Genomic DNA, 27876 nt, shown 5'->3' with positions numbered 1-27876 from the left:
GAAAGCTCAGTGTTTGAGGTAAGTTCACACAATTCCAGGTAAATTCAGATTCTCGGGGCGTGGTGGCATCCATGCCTTCGTTCCTGGTCCTGCCAGGACCACGGGATTGTCACGTTTGCAGAGGGAGCAGTGGAGGATGTGGGACCTCGTGCCCAGGGACAAGCAGGAGAGTTCCGGAGAGTTCCCAGTTGGCTGGGGGGATCTTACTGGTGTGCAGTGCCAGGAGGTGCCGTGGGTGCGGTGGGGTTCATCCGTGGAACCACGCGAGTTGGAAGGGACACACGGGCACCGTTGGATCCCTGTGCCCTACCGGTCACCCTGGTCTGGGAGCATTTCCCAGCCTCGGTCACTGCCCTGGGCATGGAGCTCCTGCGGTCGGGATTAACGGGACAGGGAGCAGGGCACCCAGCAGCCGTTCCCTGGAGCCTGCCTGAGCGAGACCCCCGCTCCTGAGTGGGGCAGCTGAGTCCCCCACAGCGCCCTGAGGGGCTGTGCCAGCGCTCAAACCCCCAGACTGGCTGTGCCAGCAGCCCTTCATTCCCAGGGCAGCCCTGCAGCACTGCGGGTGGTGGTGTTTGCCCCCACAGTTCCCGTGTGGGAGCCCCGGGACCAGGACCAAAGCCCAGGACCAAAGCCCAGGCTGCTTGGAGCTATCTACCCCCCCTCCCCACACCTTAATGCCCAATTATTTGCTCCCGGGGAGATTATCCCAAGCCTTCATCCCGGAGTGATCAGTCCTCCTCCTTCACTCCCCTAAGCAGATTTATTTGGCTAATGCGCCTCCCCTGTGAATGATCCAAACAAGCCAGTTTTTAACCCAAACTCTGATTTTGCTGGCTGGCTGAGCTGGGGTGGCCCTGCCCTGAGCCCTGCTGGGAGCAGTGGGGTCCCGGTGGTGATCCTGCTGCATCTGCAAAGCTGGCACAGGGACAGCTCATGTTAGAAGCTCTCCCTCTTAATCCCTTCCTAATCCTTCCTAAACCCTCATGACATGCTCGGAGCTGCTGGATTTGTTTTTTTTGGGGAAGCAGCTCCCAGAGGTGGTGAGGGCAGTGGTCTGTGCCCCCTCGGGGACCCCCATTTCCATAGTCCTGGGATCTACCTTCTGCCAGAAGATCACAGAAACTTCTGTGTCGGAGCTGAGGGACCAGCCCCCTTCCTGTGGCAGGAGTGGGGCACTTTGTCCTTGTCCTCCTGTGCTCCAGAGGAGGAACCGCTGCCTTTGGGGCTGTGGGGACGGGAGGATGCTCTGGCATAGGGCCAGCCAGCCTGGCACAATCCCTGTCCCTGGAGACCTGCCTGGCATGGGAGAGACAGCCTGGCACGGTCTGTGGCTCCAAAGAGCTTCAGCCTGGCTCAGGAGACCCATCCTGGCACGACCCATGGCCCAGGAGCTGGTGGCTGTGGCCCTGGCCGTGCTCCTCAGCCAAGCCCAACTTGCCAGCATGGAGCAAAGCCCCCCTTCCATTTCCTGAGGGTCCACAGCGCCAGCTCATCCCCAGCCAGCTCTCTCCAGGTACATTTTGGAATGAGTTCCCCTGTCAGGCAGCTCACTTCTCTGATTGCTTTTGCTCAGCTGCCCAAGGGGCTTCTCGTGCTCTCCCTGCTGCAGAGAGGGAATTGTTCACCCTTGGACTGACCTTGGCACCTCTGTTTTCAGTCCAAAGGTCCCAAATGCAGAGACACTGGTGGATCTAAGGGGCTCGTGATTCCAAGGTGGAGCTCCCCAATTCCTGTTTGTCCAAGTTGGAGGGGACCTTAAAATCCATCTCATTCCAAACCCCTGCCATGGCAGGGACACCTCCCACTGCCCTAGGCTGCTCCAGCCCCAGTGTCCAGCCTGGCCTTGGGCACTGCCAGGGATCCAGGGGAATCTGGGAATTCCATCCCAGCCCTGCCCACCCTGCCAGGGAACAATTCCCAATTCCCAATCTCCCACCCAGCCCTGCCCTCTGGCAGTGGGAGCCATTCCCTGTGTCCTGTCCCTCCATCCCTGTCCCCAGTCCCTCTGCAGCTCTCCTGGAGCCCCTTCAGGCCCTGGCAGGGCTCTGAGCTCTCCCTGGAGCTTCTCCTCTCCAGGTTGAACATTCCCAGCTCTGCCAGCCTGGAGGCGCCGGGTCTGAACCTGGCAAGAGGAGCTGCTGCCAAATGTCCTGGCAAATGTCCTGGGGAGATGGCCAGTGTCCTGAGGAGATGGCCAGTGTCCTGAGTAGATCTATGGCTTTGCAAGAGACACAGCAGTGAAAGTGGCAGCTCTGGTGTCACCGGCTGGGCACCAGGAGCACCAGGGGCTGCCTGGGCTGCTGCGCTCCTCCGAGGAGCAGGGCAGGCGAGGAGCTGCCCTCATCCAAAATGAGGATGTGCTTGGACAATCCCCCCATCAGAGTGGCACAGCTAAAACCAGTCTGTGGGCTCCCTTGGCTTCTCAGGGCGTGCCAGCCCCTGCCCGGGATTCCAGGCACAGGTTTGATGTCCCTGTTCCACCTGCCCCTCGGTCTGCTCCAGGGTCTGGCTGTTCCCTCCCTGTGTGAGCCTGGGGCACCCCAGCCCCTGGGGGACTCTTGTGATGGGGCAGAGCAGACCTGGCCCCATTGTCACCCCACTGCTGAGCTCTTATCCCAGCTGGAGTCCCCGTGCCAGGCAGGAGCTCCCTGCCAGCTGCAGGCCCAGAGCCGGGGCAGTTTCCTGGTGGAATTGCTGGTTCTGGAGCTCTGGGAGCTGCTGCCCAGCCCAGAGCCGGGACAGTTTCCTGGGTGGAATTGCTGGTTTGGAGCTCTGGGGAGCTGCTGCCCAGCCCAGAGCCGGGGCAGTTTCCTGGGTGGAATTGCTGCTTTTGGAGCTCTGGGAGCTGCTGCCCAGCGCTGTGCCAGGCAGACCGGGACAGCTGTCACTGCAGCATGAGTCAGGAGGGTAATTACGTGCCATCATCTGTAATTATGTGTAATTCCATGTCATTCCATGCAATTCTCTGTCATTTTGGTGACAATATCTGCTGTGCTGAGTCAGCCTTTCCCCAGCAAGGGACTTTCCCGTGGGAATTCCTCCCCTTGCTGGGCTGCACCTGGAGACCTTCAGGTCCCCCTCACCCTGCTGTCCCCTCACACCCCCGTTTATGTGTGTGACTGCTGGGGACATGGCTGTGGTGGCCCTGGCAGTGCTGGGGGAGCAGCTGGGCTCGGTGCTATCACAGGGGGTGACCAAAGGTGGGACTTGGTGACCCTGAAGGTCTTCTCCACCCTCGGAGGTCCTGGGGGTTCAGGGTGGTGGGGCTGGAGCAGCTCTGGTGTATCTCTGCCCACCTGGGCAGCTGCTCTGGGGTCCTGGGCCGTTCCCGTAGCACTGCTGCCCTGTGGGCAGAGAGGGCAGTTAATTGTAACAATTAATTAGCTGGATGATTGATTGCCTGCTGCTTCTGCATGAGGCAGTTAATTATCTAGTTATTTATTTTGCTATTTAGTTATTGACTGGTTTGGTTATTTATTTAGTCATTAAGCAAATTAATGATTTAATTACTCAATGGCTTTAATTATTTAGTTATTCTGGAAATTCATTATTTAATTAGTTATGTAATGATTTAGTTTTTCAGTAAAATCATTATTTTAGCAGCAGCTACAGCCCATCTCTGTCACCCGAGCAATGCCAGGGATCCCCCAAGAGCTACCACAGAAATCACCAAAGGCAACAGGGAAATTCCTGCGGGGTTGTGGAGTCCCAGGTGGAGTCTGAGCCCCAACCACCCCTTTGTCCCCTCAGCTTCCTGCTCCTTTTGTGCTGGCAGCGCCCTGGGGCCGCACCAGCCCCGCTCCTGAAGTGGGGAGAAGCTGGGGTGTGAAACTGGGAGCTGGGAATGCCCATCTGTGCCCCCAGGCTGCCCCAGCTGCTTGCTCAGGGGGGGAGCAGCCCCAGATTTGGGGAAACTGAGGCAAGGTGTGCAGGGGAGGTTTGGGCTGGGCACTGGGGGCCGATGCAGCCCCCACCCCGGGGGGATTTAAAGCCCTGTGGACCTGGCACTGGGACACGGGGCAGTGGTACCCTGGCAGTGTGGGTGGGTGTGACAATTCCATGATTCCACGGTCTGCAGAGGTCTGTGGAGCACCCCTGGCCCTGATGCCAAGGAGGAGGGTGACCCCCCTTGTGCCACAGCCTTCCGTGCAGGTGACATCCTTCCAGGGAGGCGGCTCCAGGAGCAGGGACAGCAGCTCAGGAATGTCCTGGTGCCAGTGCCAGCCCCCGGGCTGCCCTCACCACCTCAGACATCGGGGTGTGACAGCCCAATGTCACACCTGACCCTGCGCTCCCCACGCTTCCTCTGCAGAAAACAGCGTCAGCTTAGCCCGTCCTGGGCCCTGCAGCCAGGAGAGAAGCACAATCCACACCATGTGTCTGAGCACACTGAGGGGCACTGCCAGCCTCGCCCCTGGGCTGGCAGAGCTGTGGCTCCAGGACTGGAGGCAGGACAGCCCCGGAGCCATGTCTGGTGTGGAGCGCCCCGAAATCTGAGAGAGAAGCAGAGGAAAAGCAAAGAACCGGCAAGCTTGGCGTGGAGCAGAGCCCTGCCGGGCCCTGGGCTCTCGGGGAACATTCAGCGGTCTGGTTTGAGGGAGGACAAAACCTGGCACTTTGAGACCCTGGGCTGAGCCCCAAAGGACGCTTTTGGGGGTGCTGCTAGAGCTGGAATCTGCTCTGACACCATTCCTCTGGCGTCCCTCCTACTCTGGAGCCCTGCCTAGCCGGGTGCTCCCCTCTGTGGGGTCCCTCTCTGCCCCCCTGCAGCACCCCAGGGGAGCTGCACATCTTTAGCCTTGGCTCACCGTGTGGGGGAAGAGAAACCCCAAAGCCAGGGGTGGCATCAGCCCAGAGCTCAGCTCAGTCAGCCCGGCCTGGCTGAGCCATCAGAGAGGCCGAGGTCATCCCCATGCCAGTGCCCATGCCCATCCCCATCCCATCCCGAAGTTCCTCTGTACCCGCTGCAGGCCCCAGGAGGAGCTGGCTGTGTGGGTAAATGCAGAGGGTGGAAATTGCTCAGGAGCAGCAGCTGTGCAGGCCGGGCTGGGCTGGGCTGAGCGGGGCTGGCCCTGCTGTCCATGTCCCTGCTATCCATGTCTCTGCTGTCCTGTCCCTGCTGTCACTTCTGTCCCATCCCTGCTATCCATGTCCCTGCTGTCTCTTCTGTCCTGTCTCTGCTGTCCCATCCCCACTGTCCTGTCCCTGCTGTCCATATCCCTGCTGTCCATGTCCCTGCTGTCCCGTCCCTGCTGTCCATGTCCCTGCTGTCACTTCTGTCCATGTCCCTGCTGTCCCATCCCTGCTGTCCCATCCCCACTGTCCTGTCCCTGCTGTCACTTCTGTCCATGTCTCTTCTGTCCTGTCCCTGCTGTCACTTCTGTCCTGTCCCTGCTGTCCCATCCCTGCTATCCATGTCCTTGCTGTCACTTCTGTCCATGTCCCTGCTGTCCTGTCCCTGCTATCCATGTCCCTGCTGTCTCTTCTGTCCATGTCCCATCCCCACTGTCCTGTCCCTGCTGTCCCGTCCCTGCTATCCATGTCCCTGCTGTCCCTGCTGTCCCGTCCCTGCTGTTCTGTCCCTGCTATCCATGTCCCTGCTGTCACTTCTGTCCTGTCCCTGCTGTCCCGGCCTGCGATCAGCATCCCTCAGCACTGGGACGGGCACAGTGACTCTCAGAAGGGTCTGGCCTGGCAGGGACAGCAAAGCTCATCCTGTCCCGTGCCTTGCCTGGGCAGGGACACCTTCCACTGGGACAGGGCTGCCCCAGCCCTGTCAGCCTGGCCGGGGACACTTCGGGTCCTTGTCTTTAGAGCTTTTGTGAGGCCACAGCCTGCTCCAGCCATGGTGCAATGCCCCTTACCCCGAGGGGATGGGGGGCTCAGTGAGGGGCTGCCCCAGGACACAGCAGGGACACAGCAGGACACACCAGGGACACACCTCAGGCATTCTCCAGGCCCTGAAGGAAGATGGGGTTCGTGTCCATGTGACCTGCTGTGCCAGGCTGCAGGATCTCCTCCACCCGGAGCCAGCCAGCCTCCGCAGCAGTGGCTGCCCAGGGCCTCAGGGGGTGGCCCTGGTGTCACCTGCCTGCCCCACACTGGGTGAGCCTCCAGGAGCCCCGGGGATGATGCCACGTCCTCGGGTGTCCCGTGGCTCTGCCTGGCTGCAGGGGCATTTCCTGCCTCACAGGGACCTCTGGGGTCACTCTCCCAAAGTCTCAGCGTTTCTCCACTCGGATCCCCGTGGTGCTGTCCGTGTCTCCTCTCTGCTGCACAGCCCAGAGCTTCCCCGGAGCCATCCGTGCTCCTGTTCCTCACGCCAGCCCTAGAGAGTGCCCGTGTGTGCCCCGGCTGCGGGGACAGGGGGGCATCCCGCACATGTCCCTGCTCCCAGGGACACCCTCCAGCCCTGGGGCTGGCCGGGTGCTGCACCCCCGGCGTGCTGTGGGGTTGTGGCTCACGCTGGGCGGGTGTGCGGGTGTCTCTGGGCCACTCTGGGGTGTCTGGGGCAGGGGGCACCCGAAACCAGCCCAGGGGAAGAGCCTGTGGCAGGAAGGGAGCCTGGAGCTCCTGCACAAGCCCCACGGGGGCATAGGGGCAGCACGTTCTGCTCCACGGGATGTCAGAATCACCGAGCCCGGAGAAACCCCCGAGGCACCGGGTCCGGCTTTGAGCCGAGAGGATCCCGTGCAGCTCCTGCCCTGGTGCTGGCACAGGGCTGGGCTCTGCCGCAGGAGCCAGCCCAGCTCCCTCCCCGGACACTCACAGCATCACCCAAACCTTCCTGCAGCCCGAGCAGGGGGAACCAACCCCAGTGCTGCATTTGAGATGCATGAGGCAGCAGAGCAGAGGCAACACCCGTATCTGTAACTGCGAGGCTCCTGTTGAACGTTCCCACAGCAGCTGCGGGAGCGATGGTGCCTTGCCAGAGCCTCTCCTGGATCCAGGATCCTTCTGCAGAGCCAGAACCTCCCAGTCCTTGTTGCTCCAGGAGCTGTGTCTTCGGGGGAGGAGGGCGATGTGTCCCGGGGTGAAGGAGGGACGGGGAAGGAGGGGTCAGGACTGAGATCGGTGTTGCTGGGTGGGGCAGGACACTCAGTATTGACTTTCTGACAATCCTTTTTGCACTTGATGGTCTTAGAGGTCGCAGAATCCCAGAATCCCAGCAAGCTTTTGGTTGGAGGGACCCCAAATCCCACCCAGTGCCACCCCTGCCATGGCAGGGACACCTCCCACTGTCCCAGGCTGCTCCAGCCCCAGTGTCCAACCTGGCCTTGGGCACTGCCAGGGATCCAGGGGCAGCCACAGCTGCTCTGGGAATTCCATCCCAGCCCTGCCCACCCTGCCAGGGAACAATTCCTTCCTAATAATGATTTGGAGATTGTTGATTTGGTCAATGAGCCTCACAATAATTATAACCCCCATGGTAGATCGCTGCCCATGGCTGGGGGTGGCTGGCAGCTGGAGGAGGCTGCCTGGGGAGGTTCCAGCAGTGGAACGGGACAATTTTCACCTGCTGCGGGTAAAACTCGGACATCCATGGTGCTCTGGATCCCAGGAGAGCTCGGGCTGTGCCCCCCTCCTGCTCAGCTCTTCACCACCCGGCCCAGGGTCCGGCACTGCGAGGAGAGAAGAAAATCACTTGCAATGCAAATGCTGGAAAAGCAGGAAATGCCTGACCGGGAGCGTTACCTGCTGTTAATGGTTAATGCACCGGCGATTTAAGCCTCGCCGGTGCAGGGGCCGATGCTCCTGGCGAGGCGTGGAGAGGAGAGGAGGGGTCGGTGCCGCAGCCCCGGCAGCACCGGGGGCTCCGGGCTGCCCGGCCGGGGCGCGGATCCCGTCCCGGTGCGGATCCTGTCCCGGGTGCGGATCCCGTCCCGGTGCGGGTCCTGTCCCGGTGCGGATCCTGTCCCGGTGCGGATCCCGTCCCGGTGCGGATCCGGTCCCGGTGCGGATCCCGTCCCGGTGCGGATCCTGTCCCGGTGCGGATCCTGTCCCGGGTGCGGATCCCGTCCCGGTGCGGATCCTATCCCGGGTGCGGATCCTGTCCCGGTGCGGATCCCGTCCCGGTGCGGGTCCTGTCCCGGTGCGGATCCCGTCCCTCGGTGAGTCACGCGTGCCGAGCGGGCGTGGGGCGGGCATCCTGCTGGCAGGCTGAAGGGGAGCACAGTGTGTGTGAGAGGAGTAGATTCCATGTTTCTGGGAGGTGGAGGTGGAAAGCCGTGCTGAGCTGCTTTGTAGCCCACACGGTAGCACTGGCTGGTGTTGGAGCTGGGATGCTCCCAGGCAGATTTAATCCCCTGCTCTAGACCCACACAGGCTTGATTCACCTGGGTGATGGGTCTGCTAGTGGGAGAGGTGACTGGACAAATATTTGTGACGAGCTCAAGGCCTTTTCTGTCCTGAGCCATGTTTTAACTGTGGATTTTTGGTTCAGGGTGCTGAGAGTCCTTAATGGAAGCACTTAGAAATGCAAACACGTCTGGCTTGGGTACCTGCTGCTTGAAAGTCAATCAGGCTTCGAGCAGGGAAGGTTTATCTCTGGTCTGAATCCAGCTGCCTTTCCTCCATCCCAGCCCTGGCCTGGAGCTTTTTGTAATGTATGATGGAGCCTACACAGGAAATTGGGAGCTGGGGGTAAGATGGGAGAAGCACATAAACCCGCCAGTCCTGTGGTGCTCTTTCTCCTCAAGCCCTTCTCATGGCAAAGCTTTTGTGGAGGATTTGCAGCTTGGCTGGTCTGCCTTGTTCACATCTTCACAGATCCCCTCAGGCGGATCAGTCACGGGACAGAACTCCCAGGTGGGCACGGAGCTCCAGCTCAGGCTGCCCCAGCGCTTCGGGAACTGGGAACAGTGAGCTCAGAACGGGCAGGGCCCAGCATCAGCACAGAGCTCTGCATTTGGGGCGTCTCTCGGGGGTATTTCTGCTTTGGGCCAGAACTTCTTTGTCCAAGGATCGCTCTGTGCAGTCCACCATGTCTCTGCCCCTCTTCATGAAGGAGTAGAAAAGGAATGAAGCAAAAGGCAGGGAAAGAAAGGGCTCCCTCTGCTCTAGAGCCAGGCTGGGAGAGCTGGGGTTGCTCAGGCTGGAGCAGAGAAGGCGCCCAGGTGACCTTGGAGCCCCTTCCAGTGCCTACAGGGGTTCCAGGTGAGAAGTGTGATGGGTGCCCACAGCCCTGAGATGCCAGTGGAATGTCAGTCACATCCCAGACACTGCCCAGCATTGATACTGGGGAAGGTTTTATTCCTATATTTGGGGTTTTACAAGGAACTTTGGTCTGAGCAGGGTGAGAAACGGTGTCATTTCATGTCCCTGGAGTCCCACCACAGACACAGCTCTGTGTGTGTGCTCACAGATGGAGCCACTGACTGTGACAAGGCTGAGGGCGACTTTATGACTATTTCTATGACTTTTACAAGGTTTTTGTGGCAGTGGATGAGCAGAGCTGGGAAAAGGCCTGACACGTTTAGCAGTGGGAGAACAGAGATGTTTTCCTTCCAGACACACTTTGTAGGACTGGCAGAACGAACAGGGTCCTTTGTTCCAAACACAGCGAGGGAACCCCTTGGGGTGGAAGGCAGAAGCCTTGTCACTTGTGCCCTGATCTGCAGCATCTGTCAGGTGTCATGGGCCAATGCAGGCTCTCAGGGCTGGTTTATCCCTTCTCCTTCCCGCAGAGCTGAGCCAGGCCGGCCCCGAGCACGGGAGCACCATGTACGAGCTCAACGAGAGCAGCTTCGACCCCATCACCTTTGTCCTGACGGGCATCCCGGGCATGGAGGAGTCCCACATCTGGATCTCTGTCCCCTTCTGCCTGATGTACCTCACCGCCGTGCTCGGCAACCTGCTGCTGCTCTTGGCCGTCGCCACGGACCGCAGCCTGCACGAGCCCATGTACCTCTTCCTGGCCATGCTGGCCCTGTCTGACCTCCTGCTGTCCACCACCACCGTGCCCAAAATGCTGGCGATCTTCTGGTTCAGCGCCAGGGAGATTTCCTTCGACGCCTGCGTCACGCAGATGTTCTTCACCCATTTCAGCTTCATCGTGGAGTCCTCGGTGCTGCTGGCCATGGCCTTCGACCGCTACGTGGCCGTGTGCGACCCGCTGCGCTACGCGTCCGTCCTGACCCCCTCGGCCATCGGCAAGATCGCCGCGGCCGCCGTGGCCCGCGGCTTCTGCATCATGTTCCCGCCCATCTTCCTGCTGAAGCGGCTGCCCTACTGCGGGCACAACGTGATGCCCCACACCTACTGCGAGCACATGGGCATCGCGCGCCTGGCCTGCGCCGACATCAGGGCCAACGTCTGGTACGGGCTGACCACGGCGCTGCTCTCCTCGGGCCTGGACGTCGTGCTGATCGCCGTCTCCTACGCGCTCATCCTCAGGGCCGTGTTCCGCCTCCCGTCCCCCGAGGCTCGCCTCAAAACCCTCAGCACCTGCGGCTCCCACCTCTGCGTGATCCTCATGTTCTACGTGCCGGCCTTCTTCTCCTTCCTCACGCATCGCTTCGGCCACCAGATCCCCAGCCACGTCCACATCCTGCTGGCCAACCTCTACGTGGTGGTGCCACCCATGCTCAACCCCATTGTCTACGGGGTGAGGACCAGGCAGATCCGGGAGCGCGTCATCCGCCTCCTCTGCCCCACGGGGGAGTGCCCCTGCCCCAGCTGGGGTGGGGTGTGCTGAGCAGGCAGGGGGACGCGGGGTGGGCTCCGGAGAGCAGCACGGCTCTTCTTAGCCTGCAGGAACCACTTTGCCCAAGGGAAAGCGGTTCAGCTTCAGCTTCTCCCTTGAAGGGAAGCGGAGGGCGGTGTGATCTCTGGAAACCTGGGCTTGGCTCATCAGCATCTTCACTGCTGCTGGTTTCTCCTGGAGCTGCTCCCCTGAACTTCCTTCATTGGCAGAGACTGGGTAGGTTCAGCTGAGAAGCAGCAAGGCACTTAGACCTGCTGACTCGCTGTCACTGCTACAGCTCATGTTTTCTGTCCTGCAGCTTCATCTCTGCCTCTTCCTTCGCCTTTCCGACAGTGCCCAGACCATGAGCGCCTTGTTGGTTGCCAGACCGAAGCATGGCACTGAGCATGGCTGGATGGCACCAACTGCTCACCATGGCACAGAGGGGTTTGTCCTCCTGCCCTCATTGCTGAGGGACCCTGGCACTTCCTGCTGCTGAAGGGGATTCCCTGCTGAAGTGTCCTGAGAGCTTGGGAAAGGCTCTATTGTCCTGTGTTTGAGGGAAACATTTCCCTTAAACCATGACTCCCAAATGCAATTCAAGCCTTTACAGGACAGTGTAAAGGGACAGTGATTTCCTACCCCAGCACATCCCACAGAGATGCTTTCTGCCTTGGCCAGTACAGCTCTGCCTCACCCAGGCAGCGAGCAGAGTTCTGGCTGGGGTGGTTAGGGAGCCCTTTCTGGAGGCTGCACACAGCAATGCCAGGAGTGGGGTGGTCAGCCCTGTGTCACCTGTGAGCCCCCATGGAGGGTCCGATGTGCTCCTGATGCTACTCCTGAGGTGGAGCAGGGCAGCCATTTCTGCAGAATGTGCCTTTGCCCTGATGTGAGGGCAGTCAGCACTCCCAGTCCCACAGCCTGACTGGGCTGCGAAGCTCTTTCAGACCTGCCCACGCTGGGGCGAGCACTGCTGCACACCTGGGCACACCTCGGAGGTGTCTCATGGCAGGGATGGTGGCCCCGGGGACTGGCTCTGCCAGGATCTGGCTGCAGGAAATGCTGTGCCCCACTGAGGGTGGCAGCTGTGCAACCATCCTGCCTGGGCTGGTCAAACCCCGTGTTCCTGAGGAGGGCAGGAGCCCAGGGCACACCAGGTGTGCTCAGACCTGCATTACACAGGAGCTGAGATCAAGCCAGCAACCCAGCCAGCTCTGCTCCAGCCACACCAGTAATGCTGCCACGACTTCAAAAGAAAAGGGGAAGAGGCAGAGTCGTGATTTCAGATCAAACCCCCCAGAAGTTTTTCACTTTTGCACCACATTTCTTCTTTTCTTTTCTTTATTTTCCTCTGATTTGATCAAAGGTGGCACCGTGTGACGGGCACAGGGGAAATGAAAGTCTGTTCATTAAAGGCTGTTTGTCTAGCAGCGGAGATAACGGGGCTGGTACAAAAGCTGCTCGTGTCACTGGGCTTTTTAATGTCCTCAGAACGTTCATGTTTGCGTTGGCTTTCTTAGCAAAAAGGGGGAAAAAAAAGAGTGTTTGTTCAGAGCAGCCATGTAATTTTCGATAGGAGATGGAGCTGTGAGAAGGAAAATGTGTCAGGAGAGCATGTTGCTGTGGGCAGCTCAAAGAACAATTGAGCTGCTGCCTGGGTTTGTCAATACATGGGGCTTGCAGCAGCCTGGGGCAGTGGAGGGTGTCCCTGCCACGGCAGGGGTGGGATGAGATGGGATTTAAGGTCCTTTCCAGCCCAAACTGTTCTGTGGCTCCCTGGCCCTGTGGATCTGTCCGTTCCTGGGGATTTCCCAGAATGGTTTTGCGCAATGGAGGGGGCAGATTTGAACTCCTGCTCTGCTCCTTGGCTAGATGTGGTAGCCAGGTCAGGAGCAAACTGCCCAGGGAAATGTCCCCAAGTCAATGAATCACCAGCTGGGCCATTCCTGGCCAGGGGCCCGTGCCTAATGGGGCATTAGCCAGCCAAGCAGGGAGATTTATATTTCAAGGTGTTAAAATGTCAGCTTAATAACTCACAAAGGTGGGAACCACAGCTCCTTCACTTTATATTTTTTTTCCAAATCTGGAGACACCCACTGTGTTTTTAGCTCAGTTCATGGCTTTTGTAAGTGTGTTTGGATTACAGGGATCTTTGCCTGGTAGGAAGGAGGGGAAGGAGGAAGGTTCCCTGCCTATGGCACAGAGTTAGAAGAGATGATTTTTAAGGTCCCTCCCCACCCCAACCATTCCACCATCCCATTATTCTGTAATTTTAACTGGTGTTTTTCCCAGATACCACATGAAGGAAGTAAATGGAACCTCAGAAATCTTTGGGAAATAAGTGCAGGTCATGGAGAAACCCTCCTGTGCCCCCAGTGAAGGTTTCTGTACAGAGGGGGAGCTGAGCCTGCGCTGGAGAGGTGATGGAGCCTGGGCTGTGGGTCAGGCTCTTGTGTATGAAAGGGAACGCTGCCGGGGGGATGGCTGTGCTGGGGACAGGGACAGGGACAGGGACAGGGACAGGCTCTCAGCACGGACACAGCTCGCAGGTGCCCCTCTCCACTCAGCTGTACTGCTCTGCAGACCATGGTGCTTGGAAACTCTCCTTCATTCCGAGCAGCCAAGCCTGGCTCCAGCTCTCGCTCTCCTCTCCTGGCTTCGGCAAAGGGCAGGACAGAGCTCCTGGGGAGGGGTGGATGGGGAAGGGGAGCGTCCCCTCGGTGCCCCTGAGCGGCGTGGAGCCCACCTGGGAGGGGTGAGGAGCCCACTGGGAGCTCGGGGGTCGGGATGCCCGTCCCTGGAAGTGTTCCAGGTCAGGCTGGATGGAGCTTGGAGCAGCCTGGTCTGGTGAAAGGTGTCCCTGCCCGTGGCAGGGGGAGAACCAGGATGATTCCATCATTCTGTGAAATGTTAATTTAATAAAATCCTATGGGAATGAATCACACGGACTCCATTTCTTTCATGGTGGAAAAAGCCTCTTTTTTATTCACGTAACTCACTTTATATAATTTTTACTGACCTCGTGGGTGACTCCAGTCGGTCAGTAGCTTCTTTGCCAATTACTTTATTGGTTAATAACAAGTTGTTATTCTGTATTGATTGGTCACCCACACCCCCGGTGTGTACATGCAAGGAAAGTTGTTTGTGAAAGGTAGTTTTCATTTCTCTGTCTAAGGGTGCAAAAACAGTTTATTCAGGTGCTGGTTGTTTTCCACCCGGGAGCAGATTGTTATGCTAACGAACTGCTCACACCAGGATTGCTTCCACTTGGGAACCTGCGAAGTGCTGGCTCTGACAAGGTCAGCCACTGATTCCAGGAGCGCAGGCTGGATTTTATCGAGCCTTTCTTGGTGATTTCTCTACGTTACTGCAACAGAGCCGCACTTCACAGACGGGCAGGTAATAAACAGCACCACCCCCTTGCCTGGAATGAGACAATAACTCAGCCTTCGTGGGCAAGTTTTGGGAGACTGGTTTGATCTCATGGATTAGAGATTCCTGCTGCTCCCAAAGGTCCCAACAGCTCCCTGAAGGGTCGTGGCAGTCAGGAAGCTGCTGACTGCAATTCCCTGCTGAGGCTCTCTGCAGGTTCCTAGCTGGCCCAATTCTAGTGGTCCAAAAAATCGGAAATGGGGACAAAACCACTTAAGAGGTTTTTAGCAGGAATGTCTGCTGATCTCTAGCTCAGAGCTCCCAGTTTCCCCTCCACCGTGGTTCCCACAAAGTTCAAACAGTTCTGGGTCCGAGGGCACTTCCAGTGTGGGGCAGGAGCAGGGGCAGAGCTCGCAGCTGCTGGGCAGGTCCCTGCCAGCCCAGGCTGGCACAGGCACAGCCCCGGGGTCTCTGGGGTCCAGGGGCAGGGAATGAGCGGTGCAGGAGCGGCTGTGGTGCAGGACCCTGAGGGATGGGTTGGTGAGGGCTCACTGAGTTCCTTGGGGCAGCCTGAGGGGCTGCAGGGCTCCTCCAGTCAGTGCACTTCATTAGTACACTTCATTAGTACACTTCATTAGTGCAGTTGTAGGAAATACCCAGGGAAACGACCTGCTGAGGCCCCTGTGCCCTCCCCCAGAGCTCAGGTGTGAGCACAGCCCCCTGCCCACCTGAGTGCCCCGGGGCACTCTGAGCTGGGGCAGCAGGACAGAACAGGGCTGGGACCTGGCACTGCTGTTCTAGCCTTTCCAGGCTTTTGAATCCTTTCATATCCAGAGTGGATCTACTGGAGCGTGTCCAGGGCAGGGAACGGAGCTGGGAAGGGGCTGGAGAGTTCCTGAGGGAGCTGGGAAGGGGCTGGAGAGTTCCTGAGGGAGCTGGGAAGGGGCTGGAGAATTCCTGAGGGAGCTGGGAAGGGGCTGGAGAGTTCCTGAGGGAGCTGGGAAGGGGCTGGAGAGTTCCTGAGGGAGCTGGGAAGGGGCTGGAGAGTTCCTGAGGGAGCTGGGAAGGGGCTGAGCCTGGAGCAAAGGAGGCTCAGGGGGACCTTGTGGCTCTGCACAGCTCCTGCCAGGAGGGGACAGCTGGGGGGTCGGGCTCTGCTCCCAGGGAACAGGGACAGGAGGAGAGGGAACGGCCCCAGGCTGGGCCAGGGCAGGGGCAGGGTGGGTTTTGGGACAATTCTTTCCCAGAAGAGCTGTCCAGCCCTGGGACAGAAGTGAGATCCCATCCCTGGAGGGATTTCACAGCCCTGTGGATGTGACACTTGGGGACATGGGTCATTGGTGGCCTTGGCACTGCTGGGGAATGGTTGGACTCTGTGGGCTGAGAGGGCTTTTCCAGCTTCAGTGGCTCTGGTTCTGGGCTTTGCTCTAGCTCCAGTAGCTGCAGGCAGGAGATGCTCCTGTCTCAAAGGCTGCAGCAGCAGAAATGCCAGCGCCCAGCCAGGATGAAGGAGCCACGACAGTGGAGGGGCACCCTGATGAAGCAAACTGCCCAATATTTACTATTCCCAGTTAAAAGGTGTCCCACGAGGTAGGTGTCTGCGCCAGGAGCAGTGCTGGCTGTGAACCAGCTCCCCTGAGGCAGCCCTGGGCTCATTCAGCTGCTCTTGGAGCCTTTTCCTTACAGCCCCACCTGGTCCAGGCTGCCCGGAGAGCCTCTGTCCCCACCCCTGCAGCGCCCAGGCCAGGCTGGACGGGGCTCTGAGCAGCCTGGGGCAGTGGGAGGTGTCCCTGCCATGGCAGGGGTGGCAATGAAGTATGCTTTAAGGTCCCCCCCAGCCCAAACCCCGTGTAATTCTGTGATTCCACAATCCCCCAGCTCCTGCAGCTGAGGGACGCTGTGCTGTGCTGCATGGGGGCACTGCTGGGAGCTGGGTCCTGCTGCTCCCTGCAGGGAGGGAGGGCAGCCCCCAGCCCCTTTCCCTGCACCCTGCCCTGCCCCAGACCCGTGGTGGTCTCTGGTCTCTGCCCACCCTCTTCTCTTTCACTGGCTGCCTGGTGCAGATGCCAAGCAAGCCTTCCTCAGGTAGCTCCAGCTCAGCCAAACTAGGGGAAAAAGGAAAATTTTCTCACTTAAGCCAGGAAAACCCTAAATTCGTGTGCTTAAATTTAACAGAGAAATGGGATTATCAGAGAAATCTGAAACAGCTTCATTTGCCTTTAGATTCAAATAAAATAATGGCAAAGTGAATATGAGACTTGATCAATAAAGTGAAAAAGGGCAGGAATGTAATTAACGGCAATCAGTGCTTGTTTGGGCATTCAGCTTCCGTGGAGACATGGATTTTCATTTTCTGATGCATCCACATGGGCCGATAAAGTTACCCCAAGCCTGAAAAAGGTTACCCCAAGGCTTGATGCAACCCGAGTATATTTATATTCAGAGCATAGTGATATAGAGCCCATTATGCCACACAAACGAATTAATAAATCATAAGCAAAGCAGCTGCTGGTGGACTTTGGCCAACTGCAAAACCTCCCTCCAATATAGGTCTCATTTTCTGTGTGCTCCTGCAGGGATTGGCCAGATGCTGGCTCTGATGTTGTGTGATTGGTATCAGTTGTGCAAACACAAGTTTAAAATCGTTGCTAATGAGGTTTCTGGCTGATGCAGAGACATTCATTTGCTAATTTAATCGAGGGGAGAAGGCCCCCCAGGAGGGGCCGGGGGATCTCAGGGCTGTGGGGGAAGGAGGTGGGGGTCCCTGGGGGATGCTGGCCCCAGCGAGGGTCTCAGCCTGTCCTGCAGCCATCCAGGGGCATGGTGGCAGCACGGGCAGTGTCCCTGGGCTGGCTCCCAAACACTTCAGCAGCCCCCAGGGTGGCAGGTCTGGATGTGGTGGGGACCAGCAGGGCTGGAGCTGTGCTGGCTGCAGGAGGGGTTTGCTCCTGGCTCCAGGAGAGGACAGCTTTTCTCCTGCCTCCAGGAGAGGTTTTCTCCTGCCTCCAGGACAGCTTTTCTCCTGGCTCCAGGACAGCTTTGCTCCTGCCCAGCACACGCCGGCCCTGCCCAGTCCCCGTGGGACACCTCCCGCTGTCCTGCTGGGCTCCCCAGCCCCTCTGGACAGAATTTAGAGCAAAGCCCCCTTGCAGGTGCTTCTCGGGGTCACACAGGGGCACGGGTGGAGGTCCCAGCAGTGCCTTGTTGTGAAAAATGAGACTTTGGTCCCAGAACTGCTGGAAATCGGGCCAGGCTCCTGGAGCATCTGCCGGGGGATGTGGGGCCAGCAGGTGCCTCTGGGTAGCCGTGGGTGCTGCCTTGGCCTGAGCAGCGTGGCCTTGGCCCGGGCTGGGGCAGGGAGTGGGGAGCTTTTTCCTGAGAGCTGTGCCAGCATTTGGGGCGTTAAACACCTTCTGCCCCAGCCCTCCCTGGGGCTGCCGAGGCAAGGAGAGCAAACCCGGTTTGAGTCACAGACACCTCTGGGTTGTGAGCAGCATCTGGAGAGTTCTCTGGCACCAGAGTAAAGGAGGAGTCTGAAACACCTGCCTGCAATCCCAGCTCTCTCTGGGCAGTGTAAATTACCAGCTGCAACAGGAACAAAGCATGAATTCTCTTTTTCTTCAGTCAATGCTTACATTTTGAAATGGCATGGGGATGGAGGGAGGCAAACTGAGCTGGGGAGAAGAGGAAAACAGGTTCTTATTAGACATCTACTGTTAGATATTTACTGTTATTAGATATTTATCTAGTATTAGATGTTTATTTACTGTTAGATATTTATCTGTTGTCAGATGTTTTTATTAGATGTTTATATTGATAGATGTTTACTATTGTTAGATATTTGTCTGTTATTAAATACCCATTATTAGTATATATTTAGAATAGAGACTTGGCAAGGTAAAGGCCTTGTTGAGCCTCTAAAGAGGGTAAATCATGCCTCAGGTTTAGTTTTTATATTTTTCAGGTTCTGTGCTGCTTTAGTGTATGGGTCTGAGCTTCATATAGGGGATGCCGAGCTGTGTGCACAGAGCAGGGAGACAAAACAATTCCTGCTCCGGCTGGGCACCAAGGACAAATGACCCAAATCTCAGCCCAGGAGCACAAACAGCGTGGGCTGGAGAGAGAAAAACAAGCAGGGTGGGACTGCCTGGGCTGAAGCTGGAATGGGACAATGAACTCCAAGGTGCCAATGGAGCAGAACTGATCCCAGGGAGAGCCCCCGGGAGCGCTCGTGCATTTTGGGGCCATTTTGGGGCCATTTTGGTTCATTTGGGTGCAGCCCTGGCTGGGCTCTGGTGCTGCCCAAGGTGGGTCCATGAGGAGATCCTGGAATAAATCCCTGCTTTATTCTGTAGCTCTGCCCAGCCCCTGCTCCGGGGCAGCCTCACAAGGCATCACCCCTGTTGGGTGAGGAGGGGGTGCCCTGTTCCCCCCTCTGGAGCACTGAGGTGTCCCTGGCATGGGCTGGCCCGGCTGGCCCGGGGCTGGCTGATCCCAGCCCAGAGCTGGGTCCTGGCGAGCCGGAGTGTTCCCTCCTTGCAGCCAGCCGATGTGGGGACAGGGAGTGACCTGGCATCGGTGTCCTGTCCCAGGTGTGCGTGGCAGGGGCTCTGCCCAGCACAGAGCAGCTCTGGGGCTGCAAACACGTGCTGGGCTTTGGGGGCACCGGCCCCTGGCACACTCGGGACATGGACACCACCCACGGCCCTCAGGAGCCATCAGAGACACGAGTCAGAGACACGAGCCGGGCTCTCTGGGAGCTGATCAGGAGATTTCTGATGGAAAGAAAACTTTTTTAATTTAGAAAATTGACGTCAGTGTCAAATATCCTGAAAGCTGTGAATGAAGCCCAGACAAAGGGAGCGGTTTGCCTCTCAGCTGGGTTTCTCTGGTCCCTCTGTCAGCATTGGTCTGTGGGTTTTGCAGATGAAAGTGAGCAGTGACCTGGGGACGGTGGAGACTTCTTTCTGCAGCACACAAACAAGAAATGAACCATGGGTTGCTGAGACACATTTGCCTCCTTTTGGTTTTCTTTTGAAACAAACACACTTTTTCTCAGCTGGGTAAATATTTGTTCTGCTGATGGTGCTGGATGGTGTCTGCTCTGGGAACAGGGAATTGAACACGGATGCTGCCAAGATATGCCATTGCTGGGAGCCCATGAGAGGAGAGGGGGTGAGCCCAGGCGTGGGGATGTAGGGCTGGCAGCAGAGCCCCGGGGGGACCCAAAGGCTGGCTGGGTGTGATCTGCCAGGGTGTTTTACATCCCTGAGGCAAACAACAGGATGGGGGGGTTTGCTGAACCAGGAAAGAAGGGTCTGGAGCAGGAAGGGAGGGTCCCTGGGGCTTTTCAGGGGACTTGGCCAGGGCAGGTTGCAAGTGGCTGGGTGAGGGGGTTGTCCCAAGTGGAAATGGTGCTGGGGTCCCCTGAGCCCCATCTCCCATGTCATGGTTCTGCTCTCCCCACAGATGAGGTGACCTGGGAACCAACCTTTGCCATCTGTTCCTTTGTGCAGTGCTGGCCTTTAGTGGCCACCCACGGTCCCTGGCACAGGCAGCAGCCTTGGACACTTCCAGGCACACGTTTCTAGCCTGGCCAGGACAGCAGATATCCTCTGCCCAGAGTTCCCCCTGGAGAACACTAACTGCCCACTGATCCTGCTGCAGCAGCGATCCTGCAGCTCCCTGGGCTCCCTGTGCCAGCCATGAGTGCCACACAGACAGGCATCACCTGAATTTTGGGTTTACTCGGATTAGTAGTCCAAGTGGAGAGTGGTTTTTTACAGTAGCAGAGGGTGATGTGACACAGGGAGGTCAGATGTTGTCACCTGGCAGGGTGGGCAGGGCTGGGATGGAATTCCCAGAGCAGCTGGGGCTGCCCCTGGATCCCTGGCAGTGCCCAGGGCCAGGCTGGACACTGGGGCTGGAGCAGCTGGGACAGTGGGAGGTGTCAGGAGATTGAAAGAGATGAACTTTAAGGTCCCTTCCAGCCCACCCTGCTCCGTGGTGCTGTGATTCCATGGTTCCTGTAGTACCTGCGGTCCTCACCAAGACTTAGCAGGGTGGCAGCTCCTGCCTTGGGGCTTAGTTGGATGCTGAGTGGCACCAGTGCTCTCGTGCAGTTTTTGGCTTTATTATGGCCAAAACCTGCCTGTGTTTGTCCCCTGGGGGTGCCACCCCCACTGCTGGTGGCTGGAGTGCTGGAATGACCCTGCCTGCGGGAGATCCTGCCTGCAGAGGGGTGGGCTCCAGCCCCGGCACAGGGGGATCCCTGGGGGCTGCAGGGAGGGGTGGCCACCGCTGACCCCGGGCACGGGGTCCGGGCATTAGCGGGATCGTGTGGCAGGGCGGCTTGGGTTTGGGAGGCGCCCCGAAGGGCGTTTCACCGCCCTGCCACGGGCAGCGATGCCACCCCGCTCCCGGCAGTGCCAGGAGCGATCCCGAGCCCAGAACTCTCCCTCCCTTCCCCTGGAGCAGCCGAGCCCACAGACCTCCTCCCGCATTCCAAATCTGGAATTTGGAAACTTCCACATTCCTTCTGCCCAATTAATCACCGAGAGCGATCTGCACGGCAGAAGTTTTACTCCGCTCGGGGATGCTGCTTCCAGAGCTCCGTGCAGAGCGCTCGGCAGCGCTCCCCTCGCCCGCCCGTCCTCCCGCAGCCGCCGGTGCTCGCCCGCCCGGGCCCCGTCCGGCGGTGCCGGGGGTCCCCAGGATGGGGGGGGGGGGGGGGGGGCTCGGTGGGCTGGGGGCACACGGAGCCGTCGGGAGCCGCGGCGAGCGGCAGCTCCCGGTGTGCGGGGCACCGAGGGGCGGGGGAGGCACCGGGGGGCACCGGGGAGCACCGGGGAGCACCGGGGATTGGCCCCGGGGAGCACCGGGGAGGCACCGGGGAGCACCGGGGGGCACCGGGGATTGGCCCCGGGGGACACCGGGGAGCACCGGGGAGCACCGGGAATTGGCCCCGGGGGACACCGGGGAGCACCGGGGAGCACCGGGGAGCACCGGGAATTGGCCCCGGGGGGCACCGGGGAGCACCGGGGATTGGCCCCGGGGCTGCCGAGAGGGACGGGGAGCGTCCCCAGCCGCTGGGCCCCGCGGAGGGACCGCCGCTCCCTTCCTCCCCCGGAGCTGCCCCGGGGCCCCGGGGCCGCAGGGATCTCCGCGCACCGAGAGGCTGGCGCGGAGCTGCCGAGCTGCCCTTAAGTGGAATCGGGGGAAGAGCCGTCCCTGCTGAGCGTGGGGACAGCGACACAGCGTCCCTGGAGCCGCGGCCCCGGGCCGGAGGTGGTGGCGCAGCGGCAGCGGCAGCGGGAGCCACGCGCGGGTGATGCCCGGGGCCGGTGCCGCCGGCTGGGCTGGACCACCGGCCCCGGCACGGAGCCGCGGACGCGCCCTCCGTGCAAGAGAAACGTGCCTGCGGTTCCATTCCGTGCTAAGGAGAATCCCCGGGATCCGCAGGAACCCCCAGAATCCGAGGGAACCCCCCGGAATCCGCAGGAACCCTCCGTCCCTGTCCCCGCCGCCGCTCCGCTGCCCTGACCTCCAACCCAGGGCCAGGACCCGGGGGAGCCGGCCCCACTTCAGCTCCTATCCTGCCCCCCTCCAGCTCCTATCCTGCCCCCCTCCAGCCCTCTCTGCCCCTCTCCAGCCCCTCTCTGCCCCTCTCTGCCCCTCTCCATCCCCTCTCCATCCCCTCTCTGCCCCTCTCCAGCCCCTCTCCATCCCCTCTCTGCCCCTCTCCTGCCCCTCTCCGTCCTTCCTGTAGCTCCAAACGCTCCCGCAGTGATCCCCAGAGCCCGCAGAGCTTCCCGGCATCCCGGGGCAGATGGAGCTCGTGTTTTAGGGAACTGCTTCGAGTTGAGTAAAAGGAAAGGGGTTTAGGGAAGGCGAATCCAAGGAGCGGCTTGGGCAGAGCTGTGCGAGCTGCAGCCTTAGAGCTGCTCTGAGAAGTGTGTTACCCGAGTTTCCAGCGAGGCTGGCTCATGGGAAAGGACCTGGTGCATCGTGAGGAAGGGCTCTGATGGGTTCGGGAAGGGTCTAAAGCTGAGGGACTCCTTTGGTGCAGAGCTCCTGGGTGCACTGAGATTCCCGCTGCATCCCTGTTTATTTGCAGTTTAATATTTGCATTTTGCCACAGAGGCTGAGCTGTTGGCATGGCAGCACAGCTGCCAGCTCCCAGCACTAGTAATATCCTTTCTGTTAACACCTCACATCTGTTTTCGTTTGATGCAATATTTATACTGAACCACTTTTAAAAAATTACAAAATTTGCTGGTATTATTAGAGAATAGTAGTTTTTGTTACATAATAATTAGTATTATCATAAAATCAAGTGTGATTTTGATTAATTTTATTTTTAAAGATGATCCACTGCCATATTGTGTTTCCCTGACACTTTCTTGGTTCAGGATATTTTAGATGTTAAACTGAATGTGAACAGGGAATCCAACCTGTTGTTGAAGATACAGTTGTTTTTTCATATACAGAGTCAATATTTTGGTGTGCAACAACATCACAGCTTTTCAGCACTCACCCCACTTCCTCCTGCGTTATGGATAATTCCTTATGGTTTGAGTTTTGAGATTTAAGACCTGAGTGTTAATGCAGAAGTTGCTGAAAACATTCACATTTCATCTTAGTTTGTGTGTTTGGGTCTGATTCAGCCTCTGGGGCTCTTCAGGGCTCTCAGGGCAGCAGCACCTCCTTTCCTTTAGCTGGAGGGAGGATTCCATCTCCCACAGGTTTTTCTTCTGACACAAAGGTCTTTCCAACTGCCTGGTTATATTTTAGTTCTGCCGGATTTGCTCGGAAAAATGCTGCAAAGAAAATTGAACTGGGTCTCAGAGCTGAAAGGGGAGGGAAAGAGAAGTTTGGAGACAAGGAACATGGGCAGCCAACTCCAAACCTGGAGTTAATTTTGATCTCTATCCCAGCTGAGCCCAGGGGCCCTAGAACTGCCCACTCTCAGTGCCTGAGAACATCTTGCTCACCCTGCAAACACTTGGCCATTCCTCTCTCATTGCCCGATTTCTTCCTTCTCCTCTGGACTCAGAGAACGCAGAAATATTCCAGTATTCATGCAACAGGAGCTGGTTCTGTCTCCAGTCACTGCCTGAAGTGGAAGCACGTGGAAGAAAAACGTGTAACGGTTGTGTTAAAACCAAGTGAGGAGCAGATCTGGACGCTGGTTTTCACATGAGCGGGGTGCAAGCACACCCTGCAGCACAGTGCAGGCCACAGGGTGTGCAGCCTGGCTTTGTGCCTCTGGCTGGGGCTCTCTGCAGAGCACAGCAGGTCACACGAGGCATTTGGTGCTGCTGGAAGAGCTCAAGCACTCCAAAATAATGTTCTGCAGTATCTTCTGCTTTGCTTTCAGGTGAACATGCCCCCGTCCAACCTGAGCAGCCTGACCCCAGACATGTCCATCCTGGAGGGCATCCCGGGCATGGAGCAGCTGCAGTCTGGATCTCCATCCCGTTCTGCTGCGTGTACGTGGCAGCGCTGCTGGGCAGTGGTGTCCTGCTGCTCACCATCTGGACAGAGCACAGCCTCACCAGCCCATGTACCTCTTCCTGGCCATGCTGCCCGTCGCCGACCTCACGCTTCCACCACGGCGGTGCCCAAGATGCTGGCTCTGTTCTTGTTCCAAGGCAGGGAGATTTCCTTCAGCGCCTGCCTGACCCAGATGTTCTTCCTGCACTTCACCACCATAGCGGAGTTGAAGATCCTGCTGGCCATGGCCTTTGACTGCTTTGTGTCCATCTGCTTCCCGCTGCGGTACGGGGCGGTGCTGACGCCGTCCGCCGTGGCCAGACAGGGCTGGTGGCTCTGCTGAGGGGTTTCTGCGTCATTTTCCCCTGCATCTTCCTGCGGAGGCGGCTGCCGTTCTGCGGGCACAGCGTCATCCCGCACACCTATTGCGAGCACGTGGGCATTGCCCGCCTGGCCTGGTCTGGTACGGGCTCGCCCTGCCTTTCAGCCTGGGGCTGCTGGACCTGGCCCTCATCGCCGTCTCCTATGGCTTCATCTTCCCTTTCAGCTCTTTCAGGCAGCATCCCGAGTCTGCGAGCCCAGGCAAACACAGAACACCCGACACGCTCACATCACGGTCCCCAGGTTTGTGCAGAATGCAAGATAAAGGCAAAAATCAGGATGGCAGATTGGCAATGGAAGGAGAGCGATCCAAGAAATGAGAACTCACCCCAAGCATGCCACTTTTGGGAAACCCCAGAGCCCCGGACTGATGGAGCAGCTGGGGTGGGAAGGGACCTCCAGAGATCAGCTCCCCTGACCCTTGCTCACGCAGGCTCATCCAGGGCAGGTGACACAGGATCACAGCCAGGTGGCTTTGGCCATCTCCAGAGGAGACCCCACAGCCTCCTGGGCAGCTCTTCCAGTGCTCGATCACCCACACTGCAAAGGGATTTTCCCTCATATGCAGCTGGAAGTTCCCATGTAAATCCCCTACAAGGAAGAGGTAGGTGGAATTCCACTGTGGTGTGACAATAAATCTGGACTCAGGGGGAAAGACATATAATGAATGTGTTCTTCTGAATGACACATGTATAATGAAATTAATCTTAGAGATTTATTCTTCATCAAAATTCATAGTATTGAAAAATCTCCTAAAGGAGTAATACAGAAATAAAACCAAGTGCTGCACTTCAGCATTCATGGGGTGTTTTTATTCCTTAACTGCATCATTTGACCTCACTTTGAGTAAACATGCCAGTGAAAAATCCTTCTCAGAAGAATCACAGAGTGGCATTGAAACAAATTGTTGTTACCAAATCCTAAAAGTGCTCTTGCTGCAGAGTAGCTGCTTCCCTGGAGCTAAAAAATCTCCTGGGCATCAGTTTGGAGCAGCAACTGGAGGCATCAGAGCAACGTCCCCCAGAGCAGAGCTGCAGCTCTGGTGCGGTGATACATGTGACTGAGCACGTAACTCTCTCTAAAAATAGCCAAAAAAGAAATCTAATGCCATTCTGAGATGGAACACAAGACTTTTCTTTCAGTAGCTTGACTTTGTTTCTTGTTGCTTGGAGGTTACCCATGGCACTGCTATTTTGTGAAGAAATGATAAGTGAACGGGTGACCCGGGCTGCCTGGTCCAGGCTGGCTGTGAGACACCAGCAGGCTGACTCTGCCCTCCAGGGCCTTCAGCCAGGGCCAGTTCCAGGGGCAGCCACATGTGCAACCCCTTCTTTTCTCTGCAGCAACGTGTATTTAATTTGTTACCAATTTATCGCTCATTTAATGGCAGCAGCTTAATGTTCCAGTCAGAATTCACCCACACAGCCACCCAACAGGACAGCCAGAGGCTTTGCAGGGTGCCCAGACCTGCCAGTTCGGGAAGGCAGAAGGACAGAGGCAGTATTTATTCCCATTTTGAGTGGCATTGATTCTCATTCTGAGCAGCAAAAATTAGTTCAGTGATTTGCCTAAGGTGTATGAGGCCTCATCTTAGAAGCTAAATGAATTAAGCTTTTTTTATGGTAAAAGTCTCATTTTCTAGACCCTCAGTTGCAATTTGAGACCTCAGCAGATTGACCCCTCTGGCTCAGTGCAGGGATCACTGCTCATGATGTGCCTCATTTTCACCCCCAAAATAAAAGGGTTAAAGACAGGGGAATTGCTGGTGCAGTCGTGTCCACGGTGGGGACCACTGTGACCAAAACAGTGCCTTGAAAATGAGAAAGGTGCTGCAGTGCAAAGCAAGAAATCAGAGAGAGATTCCTTGTCTTGTTACATATTCCAGATTTAAAAACAAACCCAGCTATCTCAGGTTCAAAACCTGTCAAGTTTCATCGGGCCCTTGACCTTTAAAGATTTCTGTGCAAGGGCTCCAGCACAGCAGAAAAGCTGCCAGGGAGAAGGAGGCTGGTGCTCCAACACTCTAACCCAGCACACTTACAGCATTTCACCATTTCCCTGCAAAACAGAGACGGTGCATTTCTTTTTGCCAGGAATCACTGATTCTGTAGCGTTCTGAGGTAAGAAACAAACCTCAGTTTTGCTTTGGTTTCCAGCGTTTGAGTTGCATTAGGTCAGAGAGGATCTCTACAGTCCTTCCAACCCCAGCCATTCTCTGGTTCTATAAACCCTGCATTTGGGTTTAATTTGCACTGGAACTCTCCTCTCTGCCCGTGAAGTGCAGTAAGTCTTTGTGTGTGTGTCGAACCCTGATGTTTTGCTGTAGCTCTGCCTTGGGGAAGTGTGCCCCACGTTGCTCCCTTAGAGAAGGAAGGAGAGATTCTCTGGGTGTGGGAGTTGAGTGAACAGCACCTTGCCGATCAATAAACCCTCTAAATTCAGCTGGTGCTCTCGCTGCCAGCACAGCAGGTCCCTGGCAAGCAGCCTGCCCGGAGGGCTGGGCAGGAATGCTCCTGGACCCGGGCATGGTGTCCCAGGGGGACCCAGGGGACTGGGGCCATGGAACCTCACTGGGGTCCCTGGCCCACGCACCAGGGTGCTGCAGCAGATTAATGCCAGCCCAGCTCCATCTCACCCGGTCGGGGACTGAGCTGAGATCACATCTGATGTGATCACATCTCTGATCTGGGCTGGGGATGCCCAAAGGGATGCCAGCCCAGCCCCTCAGCCAGTGCCTTCCCTGTGGGGAGGCAATCCTGCCACAGGGGCAGGTCCTGAGCATGAACACAAGCCACAGGTGCCCTGTTTTACTCAGGCCTTAAGTATTTCCTGTAGTAGCTTAGTAGAAATATTTTCTGTAGTAGTTTAGTAGAAATAATTTCTGTAGTAGTTTAGTAGAAATAATTTCTGTAGTAATTGAGTAGAAATAATTTCTGTAGTAGTTTAGTAGAAATAATTTCTGTAGTAGTTTAGTAGAGATAATTTCTGTAGTAGTTTAGTAGAAATAATTTCTGTAGTAGTTTAGTAGAAATATTCCCTGTAGTAGTTTAGTAGAAATAATTTCTGTAGTAGTTTAGTAGAAATAATTTCTGTAGTAGTTTAGTAGAAATAATTTCTGTAGTAGTTTAGTAGAAATAATTTCTGTAGTAATTGAGTAGAAATAATTTCTGTAGTAGTTTAGTAGAAATATTTCCTGTAGTAGTTTAGTAGAGATAATTTCTGTAGTAGTTTAGTAGAAATAATTTCTGTAGTAGTTTAGTAGAAATAATTTCTGTAGTAGCTCCCTAGCTGCACTGCGCCTCAGTTCACTCGCGAGGTGCAGCCTGTGAGCATCCTGCTCCCAGCTCTGGGCCAGGTCTAACCAAAGCCAGGTTGGCACCAGCCTGTGGCAGTCAGAGCCTGGGGGTCCCTGCCCCAGCCCAGTTCCCCCTCCAGGGCACACACAGCACAGGCAACACCAGAACAGGCTCTCGAGGGGCTGCTCCCTTCTCCTGGGGAATGAGGACAGGGCCAACAGCCTCAAGCTGTGCCAGAGGAGGTTTAGCCTGGGCGTTAGGGACAATTTCATCACTGAATGGGCTGCTCAGCCCTGGGAGAGGCTGGACTCACATCCCTGGGGGGATTTCACAGCCCTGTGCAGGTGGCACCTGGGGACATGGTCAGCAGTGGCTTTGGCAGTGCTGGGGAAGGGCTGGACTCGGTGTCGGATATTCTGACATCTGTTGCCCTGATTTTTAAAAGTGTAAAATTTTCTTTTATGGTTCTTTTGAAAATTTTAAAGTTCTCATAAAACTTCTTTAGCCTTCTGATAATGTTTAATATTTCTACTGGAGTTTCTCACTCCCTGTTCATGTAAATAATGATTGTTTTGCATTCTTCTTTGTGGGAGGAGAGAATTGATGGGCTGTTGGTTTGACCAGTGTGGATGGAGAGGTGGCAAT

At 57.1% G+C, this 27876-nt stretch overlaps 2 protein-coding genes across 2 annotated transcripts; both read left to right on the top strand.

Annotated features, from left to right (window-relative positions):
• Positions 1 to 8223: 8223 nt before the first annotated feature.
• On the top strand, positions 8224 to 13635 carry LOC115497281 (olfactory receptor 52B2-like). Its single transcript, XM_030285079.4, has one exon. It carries the CDS (start codon positions 9647 to 9649, stop codon positions 10697 to 10699), a length of 1053 nt encoding a protein of 350 aa, XP_030140939.4. The 5' UTR covers positions 8224 to 9646; the 3' UTR covers positions 10700 to 13635.
• Positions 13636 to 18230: 4595 nt separating this feature from the next.
• Positions 18231 to 25125, top strand: LOC115490576 (olfactory receptor 52B2-like). Its single transcript, XM_072916969.1, is given in 7 exon segments — positions 18231 to 18242; positions 23439 to 23517; positions 23520 to 23609; positions 23612 to 23659; positions 23662 to 23877; positions 23880 to 24008; positions 24011 to 25125. Coding segments are annotated over 7 exon segments (819 nt in total). The 3' UTR covers positions 24256 to 25125.
• Positions 25126 to 27876: the final 2751 nt, after the last annotated feature.

Source organism: Taeniopygia guttata, chromosome 1 (assembly GCF_048771995.1).
Source record: "Taeniopygia guttata chromosome 1, bTaeGut7.mat, whole genome shotgun sequence".
In the NCBI taxonomy this organism is placed as follows: domain Eukaryota; kingdom Metazoa; phylum Chordata; class Aves; order Passeriformes; family Estrildidae; genus Taeniopygia; species Taeniopygia guttata.
This window is presented reverse-complemented; position numbering and strand designations above follow the sequence as displayed.

Coding starts and splice junctions, on each gene's coding strand:
- LOC115497281 (XM_030285079.4), top strand. CDS start 9,647: ATGCAGGCTCTCAGGGCTGGTTTATCCCTTCTCCTTCCCGCAGAGCTG.